This window comes from Microtus pennsylvanicus, chromosome 5 (genome assembly GCF_037038515.1).
Source record: "Microtus pennsylvanicus isolate mMicPen1 chromosome 5, mMicPen1.hap1, whole genome shotgun sequence".
Classification (NCBI taxonomy): Eukaryota; Metazoa; Chordata; class Mammalia; order Rodentia; family Cricetidae; genus Microtus; species Microtus pennsylvanicus.
The window spans coordinates 85,679,745-85,706,858 of NC_134583.1; the positions used below are offsets into that span (position 1 = coordinate 85,679,745).

A 27,114-nucleotide genomic window follows, 5' to 3' on the forward strand; every position below is an offset into this window, starting at 1 on the left:
GACAACTAGTAGGTTGTGCTCTGGGGCAAGCAGGGGGCTAGGGATGGGGGAGCAAAATGGGGTTGCTGCTGTCCATGGAAGAAAGACCTCAGTCAAGAGCCTGAGACACAAGGGGTGAGGGAGACCCAGAGTTGGCTAGGACACGGAGTGGACCATGCTTCTCCAGCAGGATTGGATAGGGAGTTCATCGGGTCATGGGGTCTCAGATGAATGCCAGATGGGACACTAAAAATAACCAAATATGTCATTTTTATGCTAAATCAGATAGAATCTTCAGCTAGATTCCCGGGCAGGCAAGTTACATCAAGTACTAACCATTTGAAAACAAGCCTGGGGCTGGAGGAGTCTGAGAGGGAAGAACATACCACCCAGAGGTCCCCCAGGCCTGAGGTGTGGGGACAAAGCCTCTATTGTGAAGTTCACAAGGACGCACGCATGCACACCACTTGCAGAGGGACAGGGACGCCCCTCTCTAGGAAGGAGCCTGGGTTTGTTGGGCTAACAGACAGGCTTGTATGGATGCAGTGTGGAAGGCTGTCAAGGGACAGGGGCATTCCTGAGTGGAGAGCAGGCATCTGGGGAGGGGAACGCTCACTCAGGAGCAGCTTCATGGGGATCCCCTGGGCAAAGTGAGGATTCTGGGCTGCTGGAGAAATGAGGAAGGCCAGCAGTGAATGGCATGTAGTGTTTCCCAGAGGGCGCTCCACTGACCTCCGGCTTGGTAACTTCTCTGTTCAAAAGAATTCCAGGACAGCTAGGTTTGAACACCATGAAACCAGTTCCCCAGGATGCTGTGGGGACTGTGGCTCTCTGGGCAACTGGCCACTGCTGAGTCCATGTTTACAGATCCTGGTGTCGGTGGAATGAGGCCAAGGAGCCAGGGACAAGGTACAGGGTGACCCCGTAAGACAGGGGTTCCCTGGAAATCAGTGTAGGAGAGGAGGGTAGAGAGGAAGAGGCGGGCTCCAAAGAGGTATTTTTCCTTTGCATGGTCAGCTGCCTGTCAAGGGCAGGGTAAAGGGACTGCGGAAAGGAAAGAGAGAGCCCCTCCCAGCCCCGCCTCCCACTCAGCTGTCGCAGACTTACTTTCCTGTCGTTGAACTCAACGTTGTCACCCTCATAGTCTCCCTGTGAATGGAAGCAGAAGTAAGTTCTGACTGGGCCACAAGGCATGAGGCTCGCCAGTTACCCCTCCTCCCACTGTCAGGGCTGTGTGAGCCCCAATTCCCAGTCAGGGTTGTGTGAGTCCCTCTTCCTATGGTCAGGGTTATGTGAGCCCCGCTTCCCATGGTCAGGGCTGTGTGAGCCCCAACTCCCATGGTGAAGGCTGTTTGAGCCCCTTTTCCCATGGTCAGTGTTGTGTGAGCCCCGCTTCCCATGGTCAGGGCTGTGTGAGCCCCAACTCCCACGGTGAGGGCTGTATAAGCCCCAACTCCCATGGTCATGATTGTGAGTCCTGCTGGCCACTTTGCCTCTGACACCAGACTCCCCAAGATTTGTCTCCCATCAACACAGAGTGGGATCCCAGAGGAGACCATAGCATTTCTTTGAAGTTGGCAGGGTTAAAGAAAGAGGCCTTTGAGGGAAAAGCCTGCTGAACAAGAACATATGGCATACTCTGAGATGTCCCCAGAGTCTTGTCTAGGCTTCCACTGTCAGGTGTACCACAGTAAATCACACAATTTCTGAATATCCAGATCCCTGAGCCCAACATGCCCAGAGACTCAAATATGCAGCCTGACCTTCCTGAGGACACACAGCGAAGTGTTTAGTCAGACCTGGAACTCACAACCAGATTGCTAAAGTCAAAGGAAGAGAGGATCCAAAAGCTGGAAGTGAGCCCCAAAACCACTAAGGGGGAACAGCAAGAGAGTCGCTCTCCCCAGCAATCCACACCATATGTAGCTGACCTGGGTCAACCACCTGCTTTTGCTGGTCATTAGCAAGATACATCATGGCCCTTTAAGAGCCTGTCTAGAGCCACCTTCTCCCCTCCATTGGTCGGCAATGTTTGCAGTGCCTGCCACCCCTGCCAGGTGGGGAAGATCTGGCCATGTCCTCAAGCAAGCGGCCCACTGCTTCCTTCTGGACTCCAGGGATCCCCTCCCACCCAGGCTCAGGTCCTTTCGGTGTTTTCATGAATGGGTCTCATGGTGCCAGTATGGATTCATTCATACCGGAGGCTTGCTTGTGCTGACTCGAAGGCAGGCAGAAGCCAACCCGGAAGGAAGCTGAGAAGCCACAAGCAGCCAATATAAATGTCACCAGCCTTTCTGTGCAGGTGACACCTCTGATTACTGGAGACCTCCCCAGGGTCTCACTCTGAATAGGTGACTCTTAGCTCAGAGGACTAATGCTAGCTACTCAGCTGGCCGCGGTGCCCATATCCATCATGGCTACCCAGGTGGTGGCAGTGCCCATATCCATCATGGCTACCCAGCTGGCAGCAGTGCCCATATCCATCATGGCTACCCAGCTGGCAGCAGTGCCCCACAGCCACCATGGTACCCAGCTGGTTACAATGCCCACAGCCACCATGGCTACCCAGCTGGTCACAGTACCCACAGCCACCATGGCTACCCAGCTGGTCACAGTGCCCACAGCCACCATGGCTACCCAGCTGGTCACAGTGCCCACAGCCACCATGGCTACCCAGCTGGTCACAGTGCCCACAGCCACCATGGCTACCCAGCTGGTCACAGTGCCCACAGCCACCATGGCTACCCAGCTGGTCACAGTGCCCACAGCCACCATGGCTACCTAGCTGGTCAGAGTGCCCATGTCAATCATGGCTACTCTACTGGCCACAGTGCCCACAGCCACCATGGCTACCCAGCTGGTTGCAGCGCCCAACATCCACCTAGAGATATTAGGTGAAAGAAAAAAGTCCATAGGGATGGGGAGAGGATGAGGATGCCCCAGGCTAGGAATGAAGACAGGGGCATGAGTGGAGGACAGGAGATGGATGCAGAATATACAGGCAAGCACCAAGCACTGTAGAGTAAGCAGAGTCACCAATCTCTCTCTGGTCCAGTCTCACTTAACCTCCATCTGTGCCCTCTGTTTAAGGGCACAAGGCAGACCTGGCTCACTTCAGAGCAAGTTATTTTTCTTAGAATTAGTTTTGTATTTTGCTTTCATGTTTGGTTTTGGAGATAGGGTTTCTTTGTGTAGCCTTGGCTGTCGTAGAACTAGCTCTGCAAACCAGGCTGGCCTTGAACTCACAGAGATCCGCCTGCCTCTGCCTCCCAAGTGCTGGTATTAAAAGCATGCTTATTTAGTATTTTGCTACAAGGTCCTACTAGGCAGCTCAGGTTAGCCTCAAACTCACCATCCTCCTGCTTCATCCTTCTGAGTTATGAGATGGCAGCTGTGTGACATCACTCCTGACTTCCCTAGTTGTTTCAGTGTGAGCTTGATACTTAATGGAATGTGTGCTGTTTGGTTGTTTGCTAAGTTTATGGATGGAAATTTCCTTAATGTCCAGAGGTTCTAGGCTCTGCTTCTAGGCTGTGCATTCCTGAGCAAGCTGCCTGAGTCCCACAAGCCTCTGTTTCCCCATCTTTAACATGGAAAGTGTGGCTTTCATAGAGCTGCTGCATAAGGAACGATGACAGCTCTGCTTGGCAAAGAAAGCATTTGACCTTCAGGAAAGGGAAACACGTGGTGGCACCACTAGGGACATGCAACAGGGTGCCAATCACAAGTGGTCTTTATTCGCAGTTCCTCGCAGGGATCTGTGACTTTTGGAAAGCTTCTAAACCTCTCTGAATCTGTATTTTCACTGGGTTAAATGAGATAAAATTTCCAGTGTATGCAGTGGTTGGAGTGTAGTAGGTTCTGCGAAAAGTTTTCCAATCCTTTCCCTTTAAGATGCAAAGGGCCAGCTCAAAGCCGACCAGGGCCTAGAAACACTTTAACTTCTGGGCTCCAGCTATACCAGGGAAGGCAGGGCAGCGCTAGGCTGGGCATGGCTGTATCCTGGAGCCCAGTGGTATCCTGAAGAGGTGGGGGCTCAGGAGAGGAGCAGAGACTTCATGGGAGGGACCAGAAGTACCGTCAGGGCCTGAAGGATCAGGGCACTACCCTGGAAATATTTACAAAGCAACAAATCCCTTGAGGAGGAGGCCAGAGAGCCCAAGTCCCACTAACAGCTAACACCACACACACACACACACACACACACACTCACATATGCACGCACACTGTGGCCGGGCAGCCCTCTCCCTGTGGGATAAGGGGCCTTGGAAGGCCAGCGAAGGGAGGAAGGCATCAAGGGGACTGGAGAGAAGAGGCAGAGAAAAACATCGCCGCAGGCAAACAGAAGAGGAGCACATACAAAGGCACAATTGACCCCAAATCCCTAGCGCTACAGTGTGGTGAGGGCCCCAGTTAGGGTTGGGAAGGTAAGATGAGGGGACAGATGAGCCTAGCTTGTTGGCCTCTCCCGCAAAGTCCCCTACATGGCCCATTGCCCTGTGCTATTTCAGCAATCCTGTCTCCTCCTAAAAGTGATTTCTTGCTGGACTTGTTCTGATACCCACATCTGTCCTGCTGTTATAGACATTAGTCCTACCAAGCTGCTCAAGGCCAGTGGAAGCAAGAGCAGAAGCATGAGATCCCGGTCTGCCAACCCCCAGGCCTGTCTTCCTTCCCTTCTGCTCTGGGTTCCTGGTCCAGCTACACTCTACATTTGGCGAGTTCCAGGGAGCCTCTGCTGGGGCTCACACATTCCTCAGGCCTCACAGCATAATCCCGGTTTCCATGAAGAAAATAAGGAGACTATCTCACCCTATCTCTTCACCCCTGGCCACAGCAAAAGTGAAATTTGTCAAAGAGAGGCCAGCTGGATTTGGACACTCAACCCAGGAAGCTGGTCATTTGCTGTACACAGAGCCCTGGTGAATGCCAGAGCCCAGGGTGGCAGAGCTGGAGCCAGGGCAAACACCCTGTGGATCAGCTGGCTGCGAGGTATGGAGGAAGCCAGCCTGGCCTCTCCCACAGTCTTCCCCGTTTTCATGGGATTGTTCTGTCTGCCAAGACAGCCCTGTGTGTGACTTTTCCAGCTCCCACTGAGGGGGACAGAGAAGGCCAAGCAGGAAGCTGTGACCGCAGGATAACTGAAGCTCCCAAGAGGCGTGGCCCTTGAAGACTGGGGGTGGGTGGGGAATCAAACGATGCAGAATTAAGTATGTGTGAAGGTTACTTACGTCGTGCAGAGGGTACGCGGCTGAGTATACGCCGTTGGCCAGAAGGCTGGTGATGCCTTAAAAACAGAGGTAGAGAGAAGTTAAGGACCAGCAAGCCTGCTGCCCACATCTGGAAGTCAGAGCCATCACAGGGTGCTCCGGTTCACAGGGAGGATGCTGCTCAAAGCCAGACGCACCAGGCTACCCAGAGCCCAGTCACCATCTTGGGGTTCTTCCCCGGGGTAGAACGCAGCAGGGCGAGTTAGCTATCCACTAGAGATGATTTCAACATGCTTGATTGGTAGGGTTAGGAAGACGCAGAGCACACCCCAAGAGGAAGTTCTGTCCCTGAGGAAGGAGGCAGGAGCAGTTCAGTCACCCCCAAACCTCGGATTTGCCAGTTACCCCCACCGGCCTGAGGGAGAGTCTGCAGATGGAAAGATGGCCTCCGAGCGGTCAGAGAAGCTGATCATGAGAAGATGGACGGATGGGAAATTGATGGTGTCAGGAAACACACATACAATTTGGAATTAGCTTGTAAGTTGATGGGAGAAGCGGAAGAGGAGGCCCCGCTCTTACCGTATTTCCCACACTTCCGCCGTTTACTTAGAAGGGCAGAGTCCTTCCTTCTTCCCTCTCCTTGCCCTGTTTACACATTGGCTATTAGTTACACAGAAGGGCCTGGAAGGGTCAAAGCTACATTTGGGGAAGAAAGCTGGTAGAGGCAAAGGGTTCATGGTCAAGTGCTCAGGGCCGAAGGAGGATGGCTGGGGCTTTGCTGGCTGGGCCCAGAGCCCACAACCGGCATAGGAGAAATAAAAACAGTCACATTTACACCTGTCTGCTGCAGGGATGCTGTGCCTGTCTCCAGACCCTGCTAGTGAAGGTGGGGAGGAGAGAGAACCCAGGGATGGAGGAGATCTTGGAAAACTGCTCTGGTTTTGACATCCTTGGGACCAATGTCTTAGATCCTCGTCCCCCCAGACTTTCAACTGTTGCCCCAGAACCCCCTGCAGGGCAGAGTGGCTTTCTAAGTGACCCCATGTGGGCCAACTTTTCTCAACAGCCTGTAAGCTGATTCTATGCAATGTGGCTCAAGAACCATCTCCTTGGATAGTGACCTGGAACAGCCAGGTGCACCGAGGGACACTTAGGAATCACAGCCAGAGGCAGCCAGAGCGCGTGACTGAAGCCAGGCTCAGAAGCAGAAAGTTCGCCTCACATGGAAAATGTATGTGGAGCTGGATCCTGGCCTGTGGCCTCCTCACCCTTCCTAGCATGCACCCAGAGTGGAGCTGCCACAGGGCCTTGCTTGGGTTTGTGTGGCAGGCTTGCCAACCCTCTTTCCTAAGTCTTCTCTGTCCTCATCTGGGAGGCCTTCCCTGACCATGGCTCCCAATCACTCTAGCGTTCCCAGCCCCGTCTGTGGAACTGCATGCTAGCTTCTCTGTTTCCTTACCCTAGAACCCAGTACCTGAGAGCAGCCCCTGGGACGGAGAGGGGCTGTCAGGAGCCCATCACTAGTCGATAGAGGGTCACTAAGTGACTTCGTTGGTCAGTAGAGCTCCCAGGCCAGGTGCCACTATGAAGTGGGGTTACAAAGGCACCCTGATCTCTCTCTTCTACACAGAGGCAAGGGAACTAGAGAAGTTTAAGAAAAAAATAGGCCTGGGAACCAACCCAGCCCCTCTGCCTCAGGATCAAGCTAGAATAGGGGTTAGCTCCAGTCCAGCCTGCTCTACAGACCTTCATGGAAGCCACATTTAATTCTATGAACGGGACCCGATGGTGCTTGGACTGGAGTCACGTACTCTTTCTACTTCTAGAGGCTTCGTCCCAGCTGTGCTCTGACAGTGGTAACTTGAACAACCCCCGAGTTTGCTTCCTCCTCCATTCACCCAGGGTACAAGGACCAGGCCAATGGGGACAGGGCTCCTGGGTTTCTGGCTGGGTCCCTAACTCCAATGAATCAAGATATAGAGTTGGACATCTCAGAGTGTCCCTGTGGCCACCTGTGGGTCACACTAGTCAGGCGACATGCCGTCCCTGAGTCCTGGAAGAACCCTCCCCGCAGCCTGGCCTATCTCAGTCCGATCACACAACAGTTTGGCCACTGTTCTCCTTGGGCTGCTATTTCCAACAGCCTTGAACTGGGCTGTGGTCCCCAAGGACTCCTCTGTCATTCTTTTTTGTTGAACTTATAATCAAAGAGGAATTTGGAACCATTTGTCTGTTTCTTTTTCATGGTTTAGGGTCTCTCTGCGGGAAGCTGGCCTTATACCAACAAGAACCTTCAGCCAAGGGCACAGCACCTCTGGGTGTAAAGCGCCTGGCTATAAATCCACAGGGAACAGGACCCTGGCACGGCTTTTCTGCCAGTTTCCCAGCCCTCTGTTCTGAACCAACATAGGCTTAAATCAAATCTCTTTGAGGAAGCCCCAAGCCAGATACCCACCCCCCTGAGAGGGCTCAGAGGCAAGAAGGCCACTCAGAAGCAGCCGCTGACCTCAAATCCACAGAGTGTCCTTACCCATGCTATACTTGGCCTTGGTGCAGGTTGTTCTCTTCAGAATTTCATAGACCTAGCACAGAGGGAGGGACAGAAATGGGGAGTGGTTACTCTGCTGCTCTGCCAGTCAAAGGCCACAGTCACGGGGCACCAGGAGGGTCCTGGGTTTGGGACTCTAGCAAGTAACTTCCAGAGGTAAGAGACATAGGGGTCACAGAGAACCCTCTTTCTTCACGTCCTGCTCCAGGACTAACAAGGTGTTAGTCATGTGCAGTGGGCACATTCCTAGGAACTAAGGGGGCGGGGGTGGCATGGGAGATATAATAGCCATCTTGGTGCCCTGCAGCAGCTCACTGCCCCTTTGTGGAGGCAAGAGCAGGAGCAGCGAGCTGGCATGCAGTTCTGTGTGGGTTAGATGCCCAGAGGGGGGCCAGGTGTGGCCGTGGATTTCAAGGCCCCAACCACACTGGGCACACAAGCCCCCATGGAGGGACCCCATCCCTCTTCATAGCTGACTGACTAATGAGATACTTTGCTTGGTGTTCTCAGGAGCCCTGGCTGACGAGTCTTGTTTGACTGGGGCTGCGTTAGGAGAGCATGTGCAAATTGCACCACCACCCCAGTGCCTCAATTTAACTCTGTGAAAAATGAGCTTAGAATAAATGACCATGATCTAATTAGTTTCATTTTATTTCACCTAGCCAGGGCTGACCTCAAACATATTTATTGTCAAGGACAACTTAAAACTTCTGCTCTTCCTGCTTTCCTCTCCTAAGGGCTGGCACTGCAGGTGTGCACCACGTGTTTGGTTTATGGGGTGCTGGGGATCGAACCCAGGGCCTCCTGTCATCTAGGCAAACAGTCTACCAGCTGAGGCACAGGTGTAGCTCTGTCCACGATCCACAGGTGAGGATTTCTGAGCATGCTGATTACTCCTCAAACCCTGTACTGTGTTCACGCAGGCAAGACCAGTGACCCTCCACTGGCCTCTAGGCCTGCACCATCTGGCTCTGCCATTACATCTTCGGCTCCTCTGTCAGCAGCCCTAGCCTCTTGCTTTGAGTTCCCTCTTGCAGCCTCTGGTAAAAGCACTCACCCCCACAGTTCTAAGATGTCCCAGGATCACATTAGAAGGCCTGTGACATAGTTCTGTCCTATCCTGTACTGTCTGTCATTCACCATCCGCCCTGCGATTGATGTTCTCAATACTTCCTCCCTCCCTCCTGGAGAGAGCACACTGTAGGTACTTAATAAATCCCTACTCAATTGCTCTCCAGGACCCTCTCTGTCACTCTGTATGTCGAACTGGTTAACCTGTCATGGCCTTCTGCTTATTCCACAACCACCTCCTGCTCTCCGCTCACACAGTCATGACAGCCACGACTCAACATCCATCCACCTCCACCGCCCATGACCCCACATCCATTCATCTGTACTCTGGTGACCCCACGTCCATCCACCTAAACCATGTGACCCCACGTCCATCCACCTCCACCACCCTTGACCCCACGTCCATCCACCTTCACCACCATGTGACCCCACATCCATCCACCTTCACCATGTGACCCCACATCCATCCACCTCCACCATGTGACCCCACATCCATCCACCTCCACCAGGTGACCCCACATCCATCCACCTCCACCATGTGACCCCACATCCATCCACCTCCACCATGTGACCCCACATCCATCCACCTCCACCATGTGACCACACATCCATCCACCTCCACCATGTGACCCCACATCCATCCACCTCCACCATGTGACCCCACATCCATCCACCTCCACCATGTGACCCCACATCCATCCACCTTCACCACCATGTGACCACACCTCCACCATGTGACCCCACATCCATCCACCTCCACCACCAGGTGACCCCACATCCACCTCCACCACCATGTGACCCCACATCCATCCATCTCCACCACCATGTGACCCCACATCCATCCACCTCCACCATGTGACCCCACATCCATCCACCTTCACCACCATGTGACCACACCTCCACCATGTGACCCCACATCCATCCACCTCCACCACCAGGTGACCCCACATCCACCTCCACCACCATGTGACCCCACATCCATCCATCTCCACCACCATGTGACCCCACATCCATCCACCTCTACCATGTGACCCCACGTCCATCCACCTCTACCAGGTGACCCCCACATCCATCCACCTCCACCACCATGTGACCCCATATCCATCCACCTCCACCAGGTGACCCCATATCCATCCACCTCCACCAGGTGACCCCACATCCATCCACCTCTACCATGTGACCCCATATCCACCTCCACCATGTGACCCCACATCCATCCACCTCACCATGTGACCCCACATCCATCCACCTCACCATGTGACCCCACATCCATCCACCTCCACCATGTGACCCCACATCCATCCACCTCCACCATGTGACCCCACATCCATCCACCTCCACCAGGTGACCCCACATCCACCTCCACCATGTGACCCCACATCCATCCACCTCACCATGTGACCCCACATCCATCCACCTCCACCATGTGACCCCACATCCATCCACCTCCACCAGGTGACCCCACATCCATCCACCTCTACCATGTGACCCCACATCCACCCACCTCCACCATGTGACCCCACATCCATCCACCTCCACCATGTGACCCCACATCCATCCACCTCCACCAGGTGACCCCACATCCATCCACTTCCACCACCATGTGACCCCACATCCATCCACCTCCACCAGGTGACCCCACATCCATCCACCTCACCATGTGACCCCACATCCACCTCCACCATGTGACCCCACATCCATCCACTTTCACCATGTGACCCCACATCCATCCACCTCCACCAGGTGACCCCACATCCACCTCCACCATGTGACCCCACATCCATCCACCTCCACCATGTGACCCCACATCCATCCACCTCCACCAGGTGACCCCACATCCATCCACTTCCACCATGTGACCCCACATCCACCTCCACCATGTGACCCCACATCCACCTCCACCATGTGACCCCACATCCACCTCCACCATGTGACCCCACATCCACCTCCACCATGTGACCCCACATCCACCTCCACCATGTGACCCCACATCCATCCACTTCCACCACCATGTGACCCCACATCCATCCACCTCCACCAGGTGACCCCACATCCATCCACCTCCACCATGTGACCCCACATCCATCCACTTCCACCACCATGTGACCCCATATCCATCCACCTCTACCATGTGACTCCATATCCACCCACCTCCACCATGTGACCCCACATCCATCCACCTCCACCATGTGACCCCACATGCATCCACCTCCACCATGTGACCCCACATGCATCCACCTCCACCATGTGACCCCCACGTCCATCCACCTCCACCATGTGACCCCACATCCATCCACCTCCACCATGTGACCCCACATGCATCCACCTCCACCATGTGACCCCACATCCACCTCCACCAGGTGACCCCACATCCACCTCCACCATGTGACCCCACATCCACCCACCTCCACCAGGTGACCACACATCCACCTCTACCACCACACGACTCACATCCATCCATCTGCACCATGTGACTACACACACGCCTTTCACCCCTTTCTCACAGCCAACCCTTGAGAGTAAACATAACTGAGTATATGAAACACCTTACCTGACAACCTTTTATGGCTCCCCACTGCCTACAGGCCCACTGTTTAAAATCCCAGCGAGCACAAGAAGCTCTTGTCTCTCTAAAGCTGCTGGTCTTTGACTCCAAATAGCTTGTACATGAGCCACCCCAGTGTCAGGAGAGAAGTGGCCAGTGAGGAGGAAGAGGTTGTCACACCTTGGCCTAAACCATGAGATGAGACCTGACCAGCCATGCAGGTCTGCGAATCAGCAAATCCCTTTGGAGCACAGAGGTGGTCTACACACTGGCCTCAGGGTCTCTGGGAGGTAGTGTCTCTCCTTCCTTCCTCCAGCAGCAAAGAGTCATGGCTCTCCACCTCTGCTGTCCCTAGTGCCCTCTCTGGCTCAATGTAAATAGCAGCATTCACCCAGGGGAATCTCAGACCAAATAGTCCCACAGCTAATCACCAGGAAGAGATGTCAGAATTGTTCACAACCCCTCCCACGTCAGGCACCTTCCCACAGCTAAAGTATGCTTGCAAAAGTTCTTCCTGAGGCATCGGACACCCTGGGAAACGTGCAAATGAAGGCACACACACCGAAGCATGGGCACATAGCTGTTACAGTGATGTGGGAGAGACTCTGCGGGTCACACTGTAAGGGGTTCTCGCAAGAAACAAAGGCCAAGGGGGATATGGTTGCCCCTCAAACACACCAGTACCAGTTTAACCAGAGGCTATGTCTTTGCCCAAGTTTTTTGTCGCTTATTATCATGAAATTGAATCGTCAAACTTAATCAATAGTAGGAAGGCCAAATGGTTCAGCAGGTAAAGGTTCTTGCTGCCAAGTTTGACTGTCTGAGTTCAATCCCCAGAAGGAGAGGATCAGTTCCCTAGGGTTGTCCCCTGGCCTCTACCACATACACCATGGTACATGTACTCACCACCCTCAAAAAGTAAGTTAATAAACACGCAAAAAATTAAAAGCACCAATGATAACAAGAGCACACTGCGCCACGGGACTGCTGATGGGGTGCTACCCTGCCCCTGGGGGGACAAACCAGAATCAGTCCTGTTCTGGCACAGTTTGAGAGCCTTCCTTACAGGTACAGGTAAGGGAAGAGGCAGCAGAGGGGAACACCTGCCTGTCCTGGGTCTGAGCCTCCTTCACCAACAGGACCTGTGCCACCTTCCTGCAGGGTGGTGGCTGCAAGAAGTTCCCTGTGCCAGGCAAACGCACAGCTTTCCCTCAGCCCTGACTGTGACCCAGCCAGGCTGGGTGCTCCAGGCAGGAGAGAACAGAGCAGGCCTTAGCCGCCAGGCGGATTTCTTGTTTAGATAGGAGTTGGGTCCTGTGCCACGCACAATCCCAGCTTGGCTGGCAGTCAAACTGGCAGCTGAAGGATAAACACTAAGCCAATGCCCTGAGTAGGGCAGGGTGGCCTGCATGGTCAGATTGCAACCTAGGCTGGCTGCACTGGCAAAGGCCTTGGGATGTTAAACTAATACATGTGCCAAGGCTGAGCTGCCTGGCCTGCTCAGACATCGCCGGCCAAGCCCCTTGCAAACTCTACCAGAATGGAGTGACCAGGGGGGTCTGCAGGCTTGGAGCTAGGCCTGGAGGTCCCCTCCCCCAGCTTCCTGCAGCTTAATCCTTTCTCACGCTCCTCCTCCAAACCGAGCAGCCAGGGCCTCCCTCCCCTGGGCCACCCACTGCCCTCCTGATTCATTATTCTAATTATTTTTGTCACAGGCAATTAGAGCCGGCTTCCACCCCGAGGAGTTCCGGAGAAATGAAATGATCACCAGGGTCCCCAGGGCACCCTCTGACGAGCAATTCCAGGACGCCTACTCACTATTGTGCTCCGGGTTTTGCTGTCGAAAAAGGAGTCCCTGTCAGTCAGGTCGAATCTGCAAGAACAGAAGGAGACAAGGCGACCGCTGTAAGCTCCCAGCTTGGGAACTCATCCTGTCTCTAATAACAGTGACCGTGAGGGGTCTGACTATCCTCATAGCAGGCACAGGTTCCCCTGTCCCCGGGCAGGGCATTAGCTGATCTCATCAGCCCAGTGTGCTCTGAGACCACCATTGCTGGGAAGGCAACTGAGGGTGCCCTCCAACTCTAGTTTGTCATTTTGTTTTGTTGGAGACGGCTGGTCTTCAACTGGCTGTGTAGCTGAGGATGGCCTTGAAAGCCTCATCCCCCTGCCTCCACCTCCTCAGCACTGGGATAGAAGGCAGGTACGACCATGCTCAGCCAAGCCTGGTTTGGATGAAATTAAAATCCAGGCAGGCAGTCTTTCAAGTCCCAGTTTCAGTGTCAGGGGACAGGGATGGTGTCATCCCTCCACATGATGGCTTCGGCTTTGAGGACACGCTCCCAGGAAATGGTTTGCATACAGGTGCTCTGGGCCACACAGAGATAGTTTGAGGTTTCTAGGGCACAAGAATATCTCTGAAGCCACCATTCCCTGGGATGCTTAGTAAGAACAGGGTGGAAATGAGCAGGATTTGGACAATGGGTATGAACCTCTCATGCCCCTGAGCTGGCAGAGGTCGCACGGCAGTGTGTCCAGTCCATCAAAGACTGGCCAGTGGAGTCAGGGCAGCATGTGGCTCCCCAAAAGCCACCACTATCTTTGCAAAGCAAAGGCCTCTGTTCTGAGCTAAAGTGTGGGTGCATGCTCATTGCCCCCTGGATATCCTTGAGGCCACAGCACCCCAAAGCCACTTGCTCCTGGGCCTGGCCATCCAAACTGCCTGGGTATCTGGTACCCAAGCCCTTTCTCCCATTTCTGCCAGTGAGACGAGGCCTGGGGAGGCCTTGCAACTGTTCCACCTGAGCCAGGTGGCTATGTACCACTGCCCCTTAGGAACAGGGAGGATGGAAGGTTCCAGAACAGACCCAGCACTGCCAGGCAACACACTGCTGACTGTGAAGCCCCAGGGCCTTCGGACTCCCTTGAGGGAGGCTTCTTGATCAGTCCATTGCTGCCTCACCAGCTGCTCCATGGGCTGCTGAGGTTTCGTGACAAGGAACCAGGGCTCAGGGGACAAAGCTAGGTCTGTGTAGCCTAGACCTTTGCTCAAGCCAGGGACCAGGCAGTTTTCCCTATGCATTACCAAGCCAGGCAAAGCTCCTTTATCGCCTTGCTCTGTGCCCAGGGCTCTTAGACATTGCTTCCTCAGCCTCTTCTGGGCTGAGGAGTCACGAAGTACTATAAGAACACATTCCCCTGTGTGGGGGCAGCTGGGAATCAACCTGTTCTTCTGACTCACAGATGCTGCTTCTCCCGGGAAAAGGGGTAGGAGAGCCTCTTTGTAGTCTGTGGTCTGTGCTCAGCCACCTTGGGCTGGATGGGGTCTGTGATCTTCTGCAGAACCGAGTTGATGGTTTTCAGGAGACCTCGGGTCTCACTGATGTGGTACACCTGTGGGCAAGACCAGGCAGAGACATGAGCCCCTCTACTGCGTTCTGACTTCTGTAAAAGCTGGTAATGTTTCTTGTCAGCTTGATACAATTTAGAATCACCATGAAAACAAGCCTCTGAGCGTGTCTTGGAGGAAGTTTCTAGACTGGGCTGAGGTGGAAGACCCACCCTGAATGCGGATGGCATCATCCCATGGGCTGGGGTCGCAGCCTGAACACAAGGAAGAAAGTGAGCTGAGCACCAGCGTTCCTCTCTCTGCTTCGTGCTCATGGATTCAATGTGACCGGCCATCTCCCGCTCCTGCTCCATGCCTTCCACACCATTATGATCTGGGTCTCCCTAAACTGAAGCGAATAAATTCTTCCTTCATTAAGTAGCTTTGGTCAGGGTAATGTGTAAAGTAACTAAGTCTTCTTTTCTGTGATGGTCAGAAAAATACCACACAATGGTATAGTCCTTCCTGGGAACAGAGCGCCTGGGTAGCCGGCGGACCTCTATCTGCTGTTTCAGGCTTACTCAAAGGACCCAGCATTTTAGGAGAGTTGGGCCAAGAGCTCAATTATAACACATTCTAGAAAACATTTGCCCCAAATGTCTTTTTGTTTCCAAAGCTGTAATCCAAGCGGCTTCAGTGGATCTGAGAAGCCGCATTGAACGTCTCCCTCCCACCCCACACATAAATATGGACTCTCAGCCCAGCTTCCCTGGCAGGCTGCTCTTCAGCCATAAAGTTTTCAGAGATTAAAAAGAAAAATCCCAGCAAGCTAGAAAATGTAATTAAATTGAATCTGATAAATTATCTGAGACCCCACAAGCATCAAAGAAGCAAGGCCTCAAACTGAACTATATTTGTTCAGGTCAAATTCCTGGGACAGAGTGGGCAGCTTTTTTGCCTGGACCTTCTCCTGGTGTCCCAGTGGGGTGGGGCCTTAAATGTTACTCTTTTCTTTTTTTAAGGCTGTGTGCGTGCCTGTGTGTTTATGTACATCTGTGTACAGGTACCTGAAAAGGCCAGAAGAGGGCGCTGAATCCCCTGGAACTGACATTGCAGGCAGTTGTGAGCAGCCCTATGTGGTCCTGGAATCTGAAATCCAGTTCTCTTGCAAGAGCAGTCTGACTGCTAAGGCATCTATCTAGCCCTGGCCTAGAGTCTCTAAAGACCACCCTGGCAGGGATAGAGGCCTCATGGGGGAAAGGAAATATCTCCCCTTGCTCAGTGATTAGGAGTTTGTGGAGATGATTCTGCTTCGGGATGTCCTCAAACCAAGACTAGTATTTTGAAATATAAACATTCCTACCTACCTTCTTTGTGGGCATCTTCAGTTTCAAAAATTCAGCCTCCCTGCAGAGCACATGCCAGGGTGCATGGATCTTCACAAAGCCGACACCGTGGATTTTGGTCTACAGAGAGAAAAAGGGCTGGTGGTCAGGGTGTTTGGTAGCTATGACCCCTTTCACCTTGATACCCAGTTGTGACTGATCAGGTGTGTCTGCCTTAGCTTGGCACCAGCCATGTCCTGACAATACTCACCATGGCTAGGCACCTTTCTCTTCTCTTTTTTTGAGACAGGGTTTCACTGTGTAGTCCCAACTGTCCTGGATCTGGAACTCACTCTGTAGACCAGGCTGGCTTCTAACTCTGCCTGTGCAGAGATCCGCCTGCCTGTGCCTCCTAAGTGCTGGGATTAAAGGGGTGTGCCACCACCATTGGGTGCTAGGAACCTTTCTTACACACAGCACTTTATGCAAGAATCCAGGGATTCTCTGGTCACAGCCAGGAGGGACCTTAGGGGTCTAAAACACTTAGGAAGTTTTCAGGAATTAAGTGAGAGCCCCCCCCCCCCCAAAGCCTGTTAACAACAGAGGACCATTCATGATTCCAGGTCCACAGCCCTCAGCCGTGACTTGGGGCTCTCAGGGCTCACTGGACAGAAGCTCCTGTGGGGGTCATGCAGTTCTCTCTCTGACGGTAGCCTAACTCCAGCGTCCCTACAGATCTATGACTGTTATTCTTAAAGAGGCTGACACAGGGACACCAAGAGTTCAAGTCCAGGTCCCCCTGCGGTGCTGCTTTGACTTGAGACAAGTGTAATGGCTCGTTTTGTCAGTTTGACACAATCTAACTTCATGCTGGCCTGTGGACATGTTTCTGTAATAGACTGTCTTGATGAATAGGAAGGCCTGCCCACTGTGGATGGCACCATTCCCTGGGCCTGGGATCCTAGGTTGTATATGAGTAGGAAAGCACACATATATTAACTCCTTGTTCTGCCTGTGGGTGTGATGTGGCCAGTTGCTTCAAGTTCCTGCTGCCAATTCAGACCCAAGCTGTGCTTCCCCAATGGCAGAAGTGCCACACCTGGTTCCTTGGAAAGGGGCCTTTGTCAAGGGACAGGTGTCTACATAGTCACACAAACATGCAGGACCTTGCCCAGAGCTTTCACAAGACCTTTCATGGCAGACTGGAGCTCAGCCCCAAATGTCTACAGAACTCTCTGGCCCACAATTCTGAGACCTGAAGGGGCTTGCCATGAGGTACGGAGCAGCCAGTGTGACCTGCCTCCTCTGTGCCCAGGATCACAGGCTGAGTGAGTGGCCCAGACCACAGGTGTGCCGCGGGCTAATGGCCAAAACCTAACAGGCCAATGTCATCTGAGGATGGCCTATAAGAAAAAAAATTCTGGGAAGCTGAGTGGGATTGTTTCTGAGGCTAGTCTGCTTTCCTGGGCTACATGGTGAGTTTCATCCAATCAATCAATCAATCAAACTAATCAAGCATCTGAGACAGGTGAAGTAAACACATTTGTCTAGACCTAAAGTCACAAAGTTGGTGCCTCTGGGAGCTGACACTGCAGAGCAGAGCACCTGGTGGGAAGAGGTAGACCATGATGGGGACGTGACAAAGGTTGGGGACACACTTGCCTGGTGTGCATGAGGCCCTGGGATCAAGCCCCAGTACCCCATAAACTGGGTGGAGTGTTGGTGTGCCTGTAATATCAGCACTCCAGAGGTGGAGGCAGAAGAGTCAGAAGTTCAAAGTCATTCTCAGCCTCTTAAGGAATGCCAGGCAAGGCTGGGCTAATCGAGACTCTGTCACAGATAAGCATGAAAATTCAGGCCAGAGCCCAGGGATAGACGACTTTGGCTACAGGCTTGGTCTTCTCCTTTGAAGAGACAGATATCATCCCAGGACAGAGAAAGCACCCCAGATAGGATAGAAATCCATGGTCCTTCTGCTGCCCCCTGGTATAGATGGGATGCGTTTGGGAGACCTGTGTGGTCTATGGCAAGTGTCTTAACCTCTCTTGACCCTGTTCCCTCATCTATAAGGCAGGTGATATGAGGTCTGGTTTGCAGACAAAAGTCCTCTGGTACCCTTTGCAGTTGAGCCCCAGCCTTGGGGTCCACAGGCAAAGTCAACACAAGGGACTGAAGCAGCTGAGTACAGCTTTAGCCTGGCTCCAAGGCAAGCTAGGCCACTCCTGCTTTGGCCAGCCCTGTCACAGAGTCCCCAGCCCCAGTGACTCACAGGCTGATGTCATGGGACACCCCTGAGTCAGGGGGAAATGTCTGTTGTGGCTCACAAGTGGTGGAGGCTAGCTTTTCCACTATAGACCAAGATTAATCTCTGTGTAGTGTTCGCCCGCACGCTAAGACCCAAAATATTCTTTGCAGTCCCAGCATCCCTGGGAAAGCGGGCCCTGCTGACGTGAGTGCCCGGGTCTTTCCCAAGGAAACATCTGGTTGGTGAAGGGGTCGTGGGACCCATTTAGCAAAAATACACTAAGATGTTTTTAAAAATGTGGTACCCAGCCTGACCACAGCCCTCCCGCAGTAGGAGGAGCTTGGAGGATGGCCAGGTCCTTCAGTCATAGCCAAAGGCTTCGAAAGACTAAGTTCTGTCCCTACTCCTGATCACTGTGCTGAGACTTTTGAAACCACAAACTTACGGACATAAGACCCCAGGGACGGCACAACCTAGCTAGACTACAGGGATCCGTGAAGGGACAGGTTCCCAAGAAGTCCCCTGCTATAAGATGTGGGGAGGATTAGGTCAGGCCACCTAGCTCCATATAGCGCGCAGTTGAGGAGTTAGGTTTCTATCCTGAGCCCCGAATGAAAGGACTCCGACTTTACTAGAACTGGTTCCAGGACATTCAGCACTTGAAAGATTGAAGTAGAAGAACTGTTATGAGTTCAAAAGGTGTCCCATGATGCCAGTCTGGGTTCCATAGTGACTTCCAGGCTAGCCTGGACTATAGTGTGAAACTGTCTCAAAAATTAACAAACAAACAAACACAAAAGAAAAGTAAACTAGATCTTTGACCACACAGGTGGTACATGTCTGTAACCCCAGACAGGAAGGAGAGTCAGGAGTTCAAAGCAGCTTCACCTACATACCAAGGTCAAAGCTAGTCATGAGACCCTGTCTCAAAACACAGAAGGAAAAATAAGGGGGCAGGGATGAAAAAACAACAACAAGAAAACAACAAAAATGAAAACAACAACAACAAAAACAAAAACAAAGTTGCAGAGGTCCCACGAAGGGTTCATGTGGCTGAGACAGCACCTCACCCTTGTGCCTGAAGCCCTGTGTAGCAGCAGTCAAGGCAATGCCCAACCTGTCCGATGCCCTGATTCCCACCTGGTTTTCCCCACTGGCAATGGCTGCCTCAATAGATGTGAGCTTGAGACCTATGGCTCTGCTCCAGTGTGCACCTAGGATGGCTGACTGCCCAGGGCACAGCGTATTCAGTGAGTGATTGACAGAGGAAAGGGAGCAGTCAGTCTGTACTAAGTGCCTACTGTGTACCAGATGGAGACAGCTTAAGCATCTGGCCCAGTCCCACCTTCTCGCAGACCTTCTGATCTGCCTCAGTGTACCCTTATAGCTGGTGAGAGGCTGGTAAGATCTGTAGACACTTGATCCAGATGTTTGAACAGCAGGTGTGGCATGGGAACCCAATCTGGTGCTCACTTGCCTTGCTCACTGTGTTCCTCCACCCACACAGCTCCCAGAGGGTGAGGCACAGTCCCCGGGGTTGGAATATGTTGCCACTAGTATGGGCCTGGGTGGGGAAGGGTTGCCCGCTAACTGGCATGCCCACAGTAATGGGTACTGCTAGCCATGTTCACAGTGTGAGGGAGACCCGGAGTCCATGGCAAGAATGGGTTGGTGCCTACCCACCCTTAGGGGAATGTCCTCTTAACTCTAGCCTCAGATTTGAGCCTCGGGATCTGTGGAGCCATGAACTGGTTCTCAGGGGTGGACAGCCTCACTTGCCCTTTGCCAAGAATCTGTCAGGGACAGACCTTGGGCGTGTTTCTCTCCAGCCCCTTGCCTGAAGCCTGCTGGATAACAGAGAAATCAGCAGACAGATCCTGTCACACCTTTGCTGCCATTTAAGGTGGAGCCACCCTTCCCCCACCCCACTAGGGCAATCCTCCATGGAAAACAAAACAAAACAAAAATGCTGGCTACAATTAGAAAAAAAAATGATTAATGCACTGCCTTCAAGATTCTGCAGAGCTGGTACCAGGGCAGGGAGCTGCAAGGCATGCCATGACAGCGAAGGAAGATCCAATGAGGACACTAGAACCATGTCTTCAGAGGGTGTGGTAGGAACCAGGCCCGGCTTGAGCTGGCTTCAACAGCCACCCAGCCATGGTGGGAAGGAACACGCTAGGGACCCTCCCATAAAGACTAGATCCCCTTTCATGAGTCCCACAAAGGAACAGTCGCTTTCTTCTGACCCCAGGACAGGAGGTTGGTGGATGCTGAAGAGCTTGAGGGTACAGGAGAATTTACACCCCGGGAATGGGCAGACACCACCAAACAACCCCACACTCTCGTGAGCATGCCTGCTACTCTGAGTCACCCTACAGAGCTTGGAGAAAGAAGACGAAGAAGAAAGAGGAGTAAAACCACCTGTGAAGGTGCGATGGCTTCACCTGTGGCCGTGGCCAGGGACGGTTCCTACCATAGTCGGCTCAGGCCCTGGGACCCTGAACAGTGCTTCGGGAAGTCCATGATGGGCACAAAGACAGCTGAGCCCACTGGGCGCAAACAACCCAGGGATACGGCTGGAGAGAACCAACAAGTGACAGAGACAGAAGCCAGTGCTCTTGGCTAGCGAGCGTGAGCTCATTAGATGGATGACAGACAGGTCAGGCCCGCTCACCTCAATTAAAGACATAAACTTCAGGACAGGAAGGCCTGCAAAAGACAGGAAACTATTAAAAACTGACGCAGCCGGCTTGGGAATAAACCAAACAGAACTTCCAGAAATTAAAAAGACTCGTACTGAGAAAAAATCCTGACACGGTGTTGGCGAACAGCGTCCCCAAAGAAAGCAGGGTCAGAGGATTGGTGTGGTCTAGAGGAATCCCAGAGAGCTTGGGGACATTGGCTCACTCCCACGGGGCACTCATGGGCTGTGGCCTACCTCAAGCTAACAGCTGCCGGCAGGGTACCTGTCAGGCTCCTGCAGGCCTGGCCAAAGAGAGGACTTCAGATGGCAGCCACAATGGGACAGGGTTTACCTGAAGCCACCTGCCTCCTCCTGGCCAGGGTGAGTTTCCCAGGCTGGGGAGATGGTTCAGTCAGGAAGTGCTTACAAGCAGGCTGGAGGACCTGCGTTTGCTCCCTGGAGCCCATAGTGTCAAGCACGGTGGCCTGACCACTTGTAATTCCAGTGCTACAAAGGCGGGTGCCCAGCCAGTGTAGCCCGATCAGTTAGCCAATGTGTTAAGGAACAAAGGGAGAAGAACAACAACTTACACACACACGCACACATACATAAGCTGTGCATACGCATGAATGCACAATCCACACATCCAGAATTCATGGCCAAAGAAGCATGTTTCCGCAGAACGAATCAAACTAGAGGGGCAACAGTCCACGCTGCCTTGATCCTCAGAGTAGCGCCGTGGGGGCATGGGCCTTCAGGGACCAAAGAGAGCAACATGTGGCAGAATTGGGAGTTACAAGTCTATCCAGCCTGGAGCCCAGCACTGCAGCATGCAAGAGCCCAGTTCCTCCTCGGGGGAGATCATGGGGAAATGGTTCATGTATTAGGGTGAACAGATCAAAGGCAGGGGTCTTCAGTTGTGGAGTTAAGATCAGAGGTAAGTTAGATTGACCCCCCCACACTCTGCCAGGAAACCCACGGGGTGAGGGTGGGGGCAGCTTGCTTCCAGGCCTATGAATCCCATGAACTGGCCAACAGCCTCATCTCATGAAGGCGCCCAGGGCTGAAGCACCCCCTACATACACACACATACACACACACAGTGCTGAGCCCCACCTCGGCCTACAATCACAGAGACAGCTGGAAATGGATGCTCCTGCCTCTACCCATACCCTGGGGCCATGGCCACCCTGCCCTTCTCAAGAACATGAGTCCTGATCCCGCTTGGTGGCGATAGGGTGAGGCCACTGTTGCTGCCCAGACCTTGGGAGCTGTGGAAAGCATTTCTTACCGCGTGCCAGGTCTGGCGTTCCTCTCCTAGCCCCACCCACCACTCATGAGTAAAGTCTCCCTACCACCCCATTTAACAGATGGGGAAAACTGAGACAAAGAAAGGGGAAGCCACCTGATCCAAGAAATGGCTAGTTCTATCTAACTCCATTCTACACTTCAGAGGCTGCGTCGCCCCCACACTGAGTGACCCCCAGCTTGGCATGAACACAGCGGCAGGAGATCAAACAGGCACTGATGAGATTCTGGGTTCACAGTCTTGGAGGATCTGCCAAAGCCAGGGTCAAGTGCAGCGTCAGGGCAGTGAGGGCCCCAAGCACCCCCCATAGACAAGCCAGGACTTAAGCCTGTGGTGTTCTTAGCAATGACCCCAAAGACATAAATAATACTCAGCCGGCTTTGAGGCTCCGCTTCAAAAATGCTAATGGATTTTCTTGGAGGAAAACACATTGGTCACAAATTTCTCTTGTCTCTTTAATGGGAACCCTGGAAGCTGACCCCACAGAGAGAGAGGTGGTGTGTGTGTGTGAGAGAGAGAAACAAGGACTGAAAGAGAGAGGGAAGTGGGGGAGGAGGGAGAGAGGGAGGCAGAGAGAAGGGCAGAAAAAGAGAGAGCTAGGAAAGAACAAAGTGGGGGGGGCAAGAGGCGAGAGAAAGCAAGATAAAGGACTGCCACTCCCCACCATGTAGTTCATCCAGGGGTCCAGGACCCCTCATGGGCAGCAGGTGGTAAAAGACCCCTGTGGGGCAAAGCATTGGTCCTTTCTGCTCACCCAGGCTCCCTCTGTGAGGCATCCTAAATTTCTCAGTGTGGGGGTGAGGAAGAGAGTTACCCTATGGGCTCTGCGGTCACATGGGAGCCTCTCTTGGGACTGAGCAGTGGGTAGGGGCGCTCCTCTCTTTTCTGGGGGTGCATTCAGGGAGCCAAGTTACTTCATTTACCACTCAGAGGACAGTCTAGGACCTCAGGACTGCTGAATCGGAGCCTGTGGGTGTACAGGGTACACTCTGGCCCCATGGGGAGGCAGGCCAGCTCCAGGCAGACCTGTTCCTAGCCTAGGCTGTGAGCCCCACTTCTCTGCCTCAGATTCTGAAGCCTCTGCTGGCCCGCTGGCCACCCTGCCCTGTCTTCACTCCAGGGCAGAGCTTTACTCCTGAGGGAGGTTTAAGGAAAGCATTCCCTCACAGCTGCTCAAATGCTACAGCCTGAGGCGGGTCCTTATTTGGAGAGAGGGTCTTTGCAGATGTCAGAAGGCTGAGATAAAGCTGAACTGGGATGGGGTGGACCCCAAACAAGGGGATTGTCTGTGACAAGGAGGGGACATATGAGCTACAACAGCAGAGGCAGAGTACAGTTCTGCCCACATCTTGACTTCCGACCTGTGGCTTCCAGAACGTAAAGAGATGCAATCTGCTGTCTTAAGTCACCACACATCTGGGCACACTTGTGACCTGGTGGTTAAGCACTGCTCCTTGTCCACTAGCAGTATCACAGGACACCTGTCATCCTTACTACCTCAGGATAGCAAAGTGGTCTCAGTGAGAAAGCAAGCAGAGGGGGTCTGGTCTGCATGGGGCTCCCAGGACACTGCTCCCAGCCAAGTTCAGCTACCCAGCTTCAAGAAGCCAATTTGAAATAGCCAACTTAATAGCAAAAAGTAGAAAAAGTCCCAGAGTGCTGGAATTATATCTTTAAACTCAGCATACGGAGGCAGAAACAAGAGGATCTCTGGGAGTTTGAAGCCAGCCTGCCCTACTTACCCAGTTCTAGACCTCCCCCACAACCTCTTAGAGACAGAGATCCAATGTGGTTTTTGGGTACAGACTGTGACCCCACTTTGGTAACAGCAGAAGCACTGTCTGTAGGAAGCCGGGTGAACCTCTGCAATGCTACTTTGTGGTCAGTGACAGCTCAAGAGGTGGCTGATGGCACACACAGGATATCTCATGTCCTTCAAGGTCATCATTCACCTCCCCATCCAGCCGTGGAAACGGGGTTCCCTTGGCTGGTGGTGATTTAGGGCCCCAGACACTTTCGGCAACATCACAGGGGACAGTTTTAGTTTTCAGGATTCGAGAGCCATCGCCAGCCCAGTAGAGGCTAGGGTTGTGGTTAAAGGTCACATGCCATGGCATGCAGGTTGGGAGACCCATTTCAATGGCACAAGAGTTAGTGTGGGGTGTGGGGAGGGCACAGAGTTTGGGGGTACCTGCTCAGATCCCCACTGAAGACACCTAACCCTGACATTTTTGCCTCAAATTGAGTAAGAGAGCAATTGGGGGATCCCGTTACAGGCTTTCTCATTTCAAAATCTGCCAGCCCTCGGGCTCCCTGTTATCTGAGCACACCCAGGGAGCAGCTCATTAGCTCTTCACCCCTAAACAAGCCTGACCTTGCTGGGCTGGCCGTGCCTGCTAATCTCGGCAGCCAGGGCCCACTCACATCTCGGCTTGCCATGCGTGTCCAAACAGCCTGTCTAGACCCAGCCTCTGCTCCACCCAGGACAGCAAGCAGAAGATGCTAACTGTGGCCCTGCCAGGCCTGTATCTCGCAAGCTTCCAGCAGGCCAGTAGGACCAGGTGATAGCTTCAAGGCTCAGCAGGGAGACCACTCAGGGTTGTTGCGTAGGAAGCTTGAACTAGAACCTGGACGAACTCAGGCTTAGTTCACGGAAACCAGATGTGGCAGTGTGCACCTGTAACCCTGGCACAGGCGGGTAGAGACCTGTGGATCCTGGGGCATTGCTGGCTTGCCGTCTAGCTGAAACGGCAATCCTAGGTTCATAGAGAAACGCTGTCCTCACAAATAGGTGGTGGTGGTGGGTGGCCGGAAGATGGCTCAGGGCACCAACCCTTGCTGTGTGGGTATGAGGACCTGAACCAATGTAAAGGTAGGTGTGGCATCATGCGTCTGTAACCCAGGACTCACAACAAGATGGGAGACAGATAGGAGAGATAGCCTGAGCTATGCAGCACAGTGGCAATCAACAAAGAGACTGCCTTAAACAAGATCACCAATAGCCGAGGCTATCCTCTGAGCTACATAGGCAGGTACATACACACGAATGCATGAACACCCCCCCCCCCACACACACACCAGAAAACCTGGACTGTCTCATGTACCTGTGCCTTTCTTTTTGTGTCAAGGACTGACTCCAGGCTCTCAGGCATATTAGGCAAGTTCTCTACAGCTGAGCTCCATCCCAGTCCCATATTTCATTTTTGACTTAATTAAAAAAAACATTTATGTATTTGCTTTCATGTTTGTGCACCACGTGTGTGCAGGAGCCTGGGGAGGCCAGAGGAGGGCGTCAGATCCCCTGGAACTGAAGTTACAGATGGTTGTGGGCCACTCTGTGGGTGCTGGGAACTGAACCTGGGTCCTCTGCAGGAGCAGCCAGAGCTCTTAACTACAGAGACCTCTCTTCAGCACCTCATAGTTTGTTTTTTAAAGAACCAAACCAACTGCTACAAAGCGTTCTTCAGCTCCAGAGCCAAACTGTCTGTGAAATTTGGGGTCATTTAAAAACAAAAAACAAAAACAAAACAAAACAAACAAAAAAAACCCAAGAATCACCAAAACCCTCATGTTTTAAGAAGAGAGACGCCATCACTTACTAAAACCTCCTTCTCCCTGCCTTTCCTTCTCTCCCAGCTTCCCCCTTCTCCCACCCTGCAGGTTTTTGTTTTGATTTTGCCCTCAACATCACCATTCTCTTTCACCTCAGCCTCTCTCGGGTGTGCACCCCCAGGCTGAACTTGGACATAACAGGAATCCCAACCAGCAAAGATGTGCTCTGTGCCCAATTTTGTTGCCTGAAGGCTGTTGCTACCTTCAGTCTCCAGAAGGGAAAACTGAGGCCTTTGGTTCAGAGGCTGAGCTCTGACAAGTCAGTCTGAGTCACCCCGTGTCAGAGGGCCCACACCTGGGAGCTTCAAATTGCTCCATGAAAAAACCTCGCAGAAAGAGGAACCCATGCAAGAGACAGCCATGGAGATGAACACAGGCACTGGATGCCTTAGTGGTGGGTCGGGTCAGGGGAACCCAAAGCCTTTGAAAGACCCTCTCCTTCCTCCAGGAATAAAAGCACTGTACATAGACTATGCACAGCAGCAGTGTGCTTCAAAAGCCCTGGGGTGGCCTGAGAGGACAAGGACAAGCCAGACACAACCCTGCTCGAAGTGACAGAAATCACAGAGGATCAGCAACACCCATGTTTTTCTAGCTGTCAGCCTTGGGGGTCCAGTAACCTTGGAGTCCTTGCCAACCTCAGACTTTCGCTGCCTGATCCCAACTTCCCCTAAGCACCCTAAGACTGCCACAGGGAACATGCAGAGGGGTTTGCAAATACCTGCCAAGGGGTCCAACCCCAAGAAGGTGGACAATACCCTGAGACTGTGTCACACTGGACATAACCTCAGCGGCGTGCACAGACGCATGTATGCGTGTGTGTGTGTTGTGTGTGTGTAGGTCAGAGGACAAATTCAGCTGTGGTCCCTCTGGTAGTATCCATCCCTAGGTCTGGGATTACCAGTGTGTGTCACCATGCCTGTCTCTTTACATAGATTCTGGGGCCAAGTTCAGGTCCTCGTGCTTGCAACCGAGCTGTCACCAGCCTCACCGTCTTATTTTTAAACAGTCTCTTGCTGTGTGGCCCAGGCTGGCTTTGGACTCTCAATCCTCCTGCTAGTCTCCTGAGCACTGGGATTTCACTTACAGAGCAGGGCCTTTCCCCATGCATACTCATGCTGAGTGGGTAAGATGTCAACCAGGAAGCACACAGCAATTGGCTGAGTGGTTCAGAGCTGCAATGATTTGAGCCACTCTCTTCGGCTGCCTCAGCGGGCAGTGAAAGAGACAGTGGAGCCTTTGTTCTGTCTAGAAAC

General features: G+C 53.0%; 1 protein-coding gene across 9 annotated transcripts in view; it reads right to left on the minus strand.

The window, feature by feature from the left end:
- Ano1 (anoctamin 1) overlaps positions 1 to 27,114 on the minus strand; it is a 150,082-nt gene that overhangs the window by 58,791 nt on the left and 64,177 nt on the right. For 5 of the 9 annotated variants that reach the window (XM_075972932.1, XM_075972928.1, XM_075972926.1 and 2 more), the window contains 6 exons: positions 16,049 to 16,147; positions 14,595 to 14,746; positions 13,172 to 13,226; positions 7,720 to 7,771; positions 5,211 to 5,266; positions 1,087 to 1,128 (listed from right to left, as the gene is read on the minus strand). In XM_075972932.1, the coding sequence (XP_075829047.1) occupies positions 1,087 to 1,128; positions 5,211 to 5,266; positions 7,720 to 7,771; positions 13,172 to 13,226; positions 14,595 to 14,746; positions 16,049 to 16,147 (456 nt within the window). Of the gene's footprint in view, positions 1 to 1,086; positions 1,129 to 5,210; positions 5,267 to 5,768; positions 5,835 to 7,719; positions 7,772 to 13,171; positions 13,227 to 14,594; positions 14,747 to 16,048; positions 16,148 to 27,114 lie in introns of all 9 variants that reach the window. The other 4 variants (XM_075972929.1, XM_075972925.1, XM_075972927.1 and 1 more) reach the window with 1 other exon arrangement.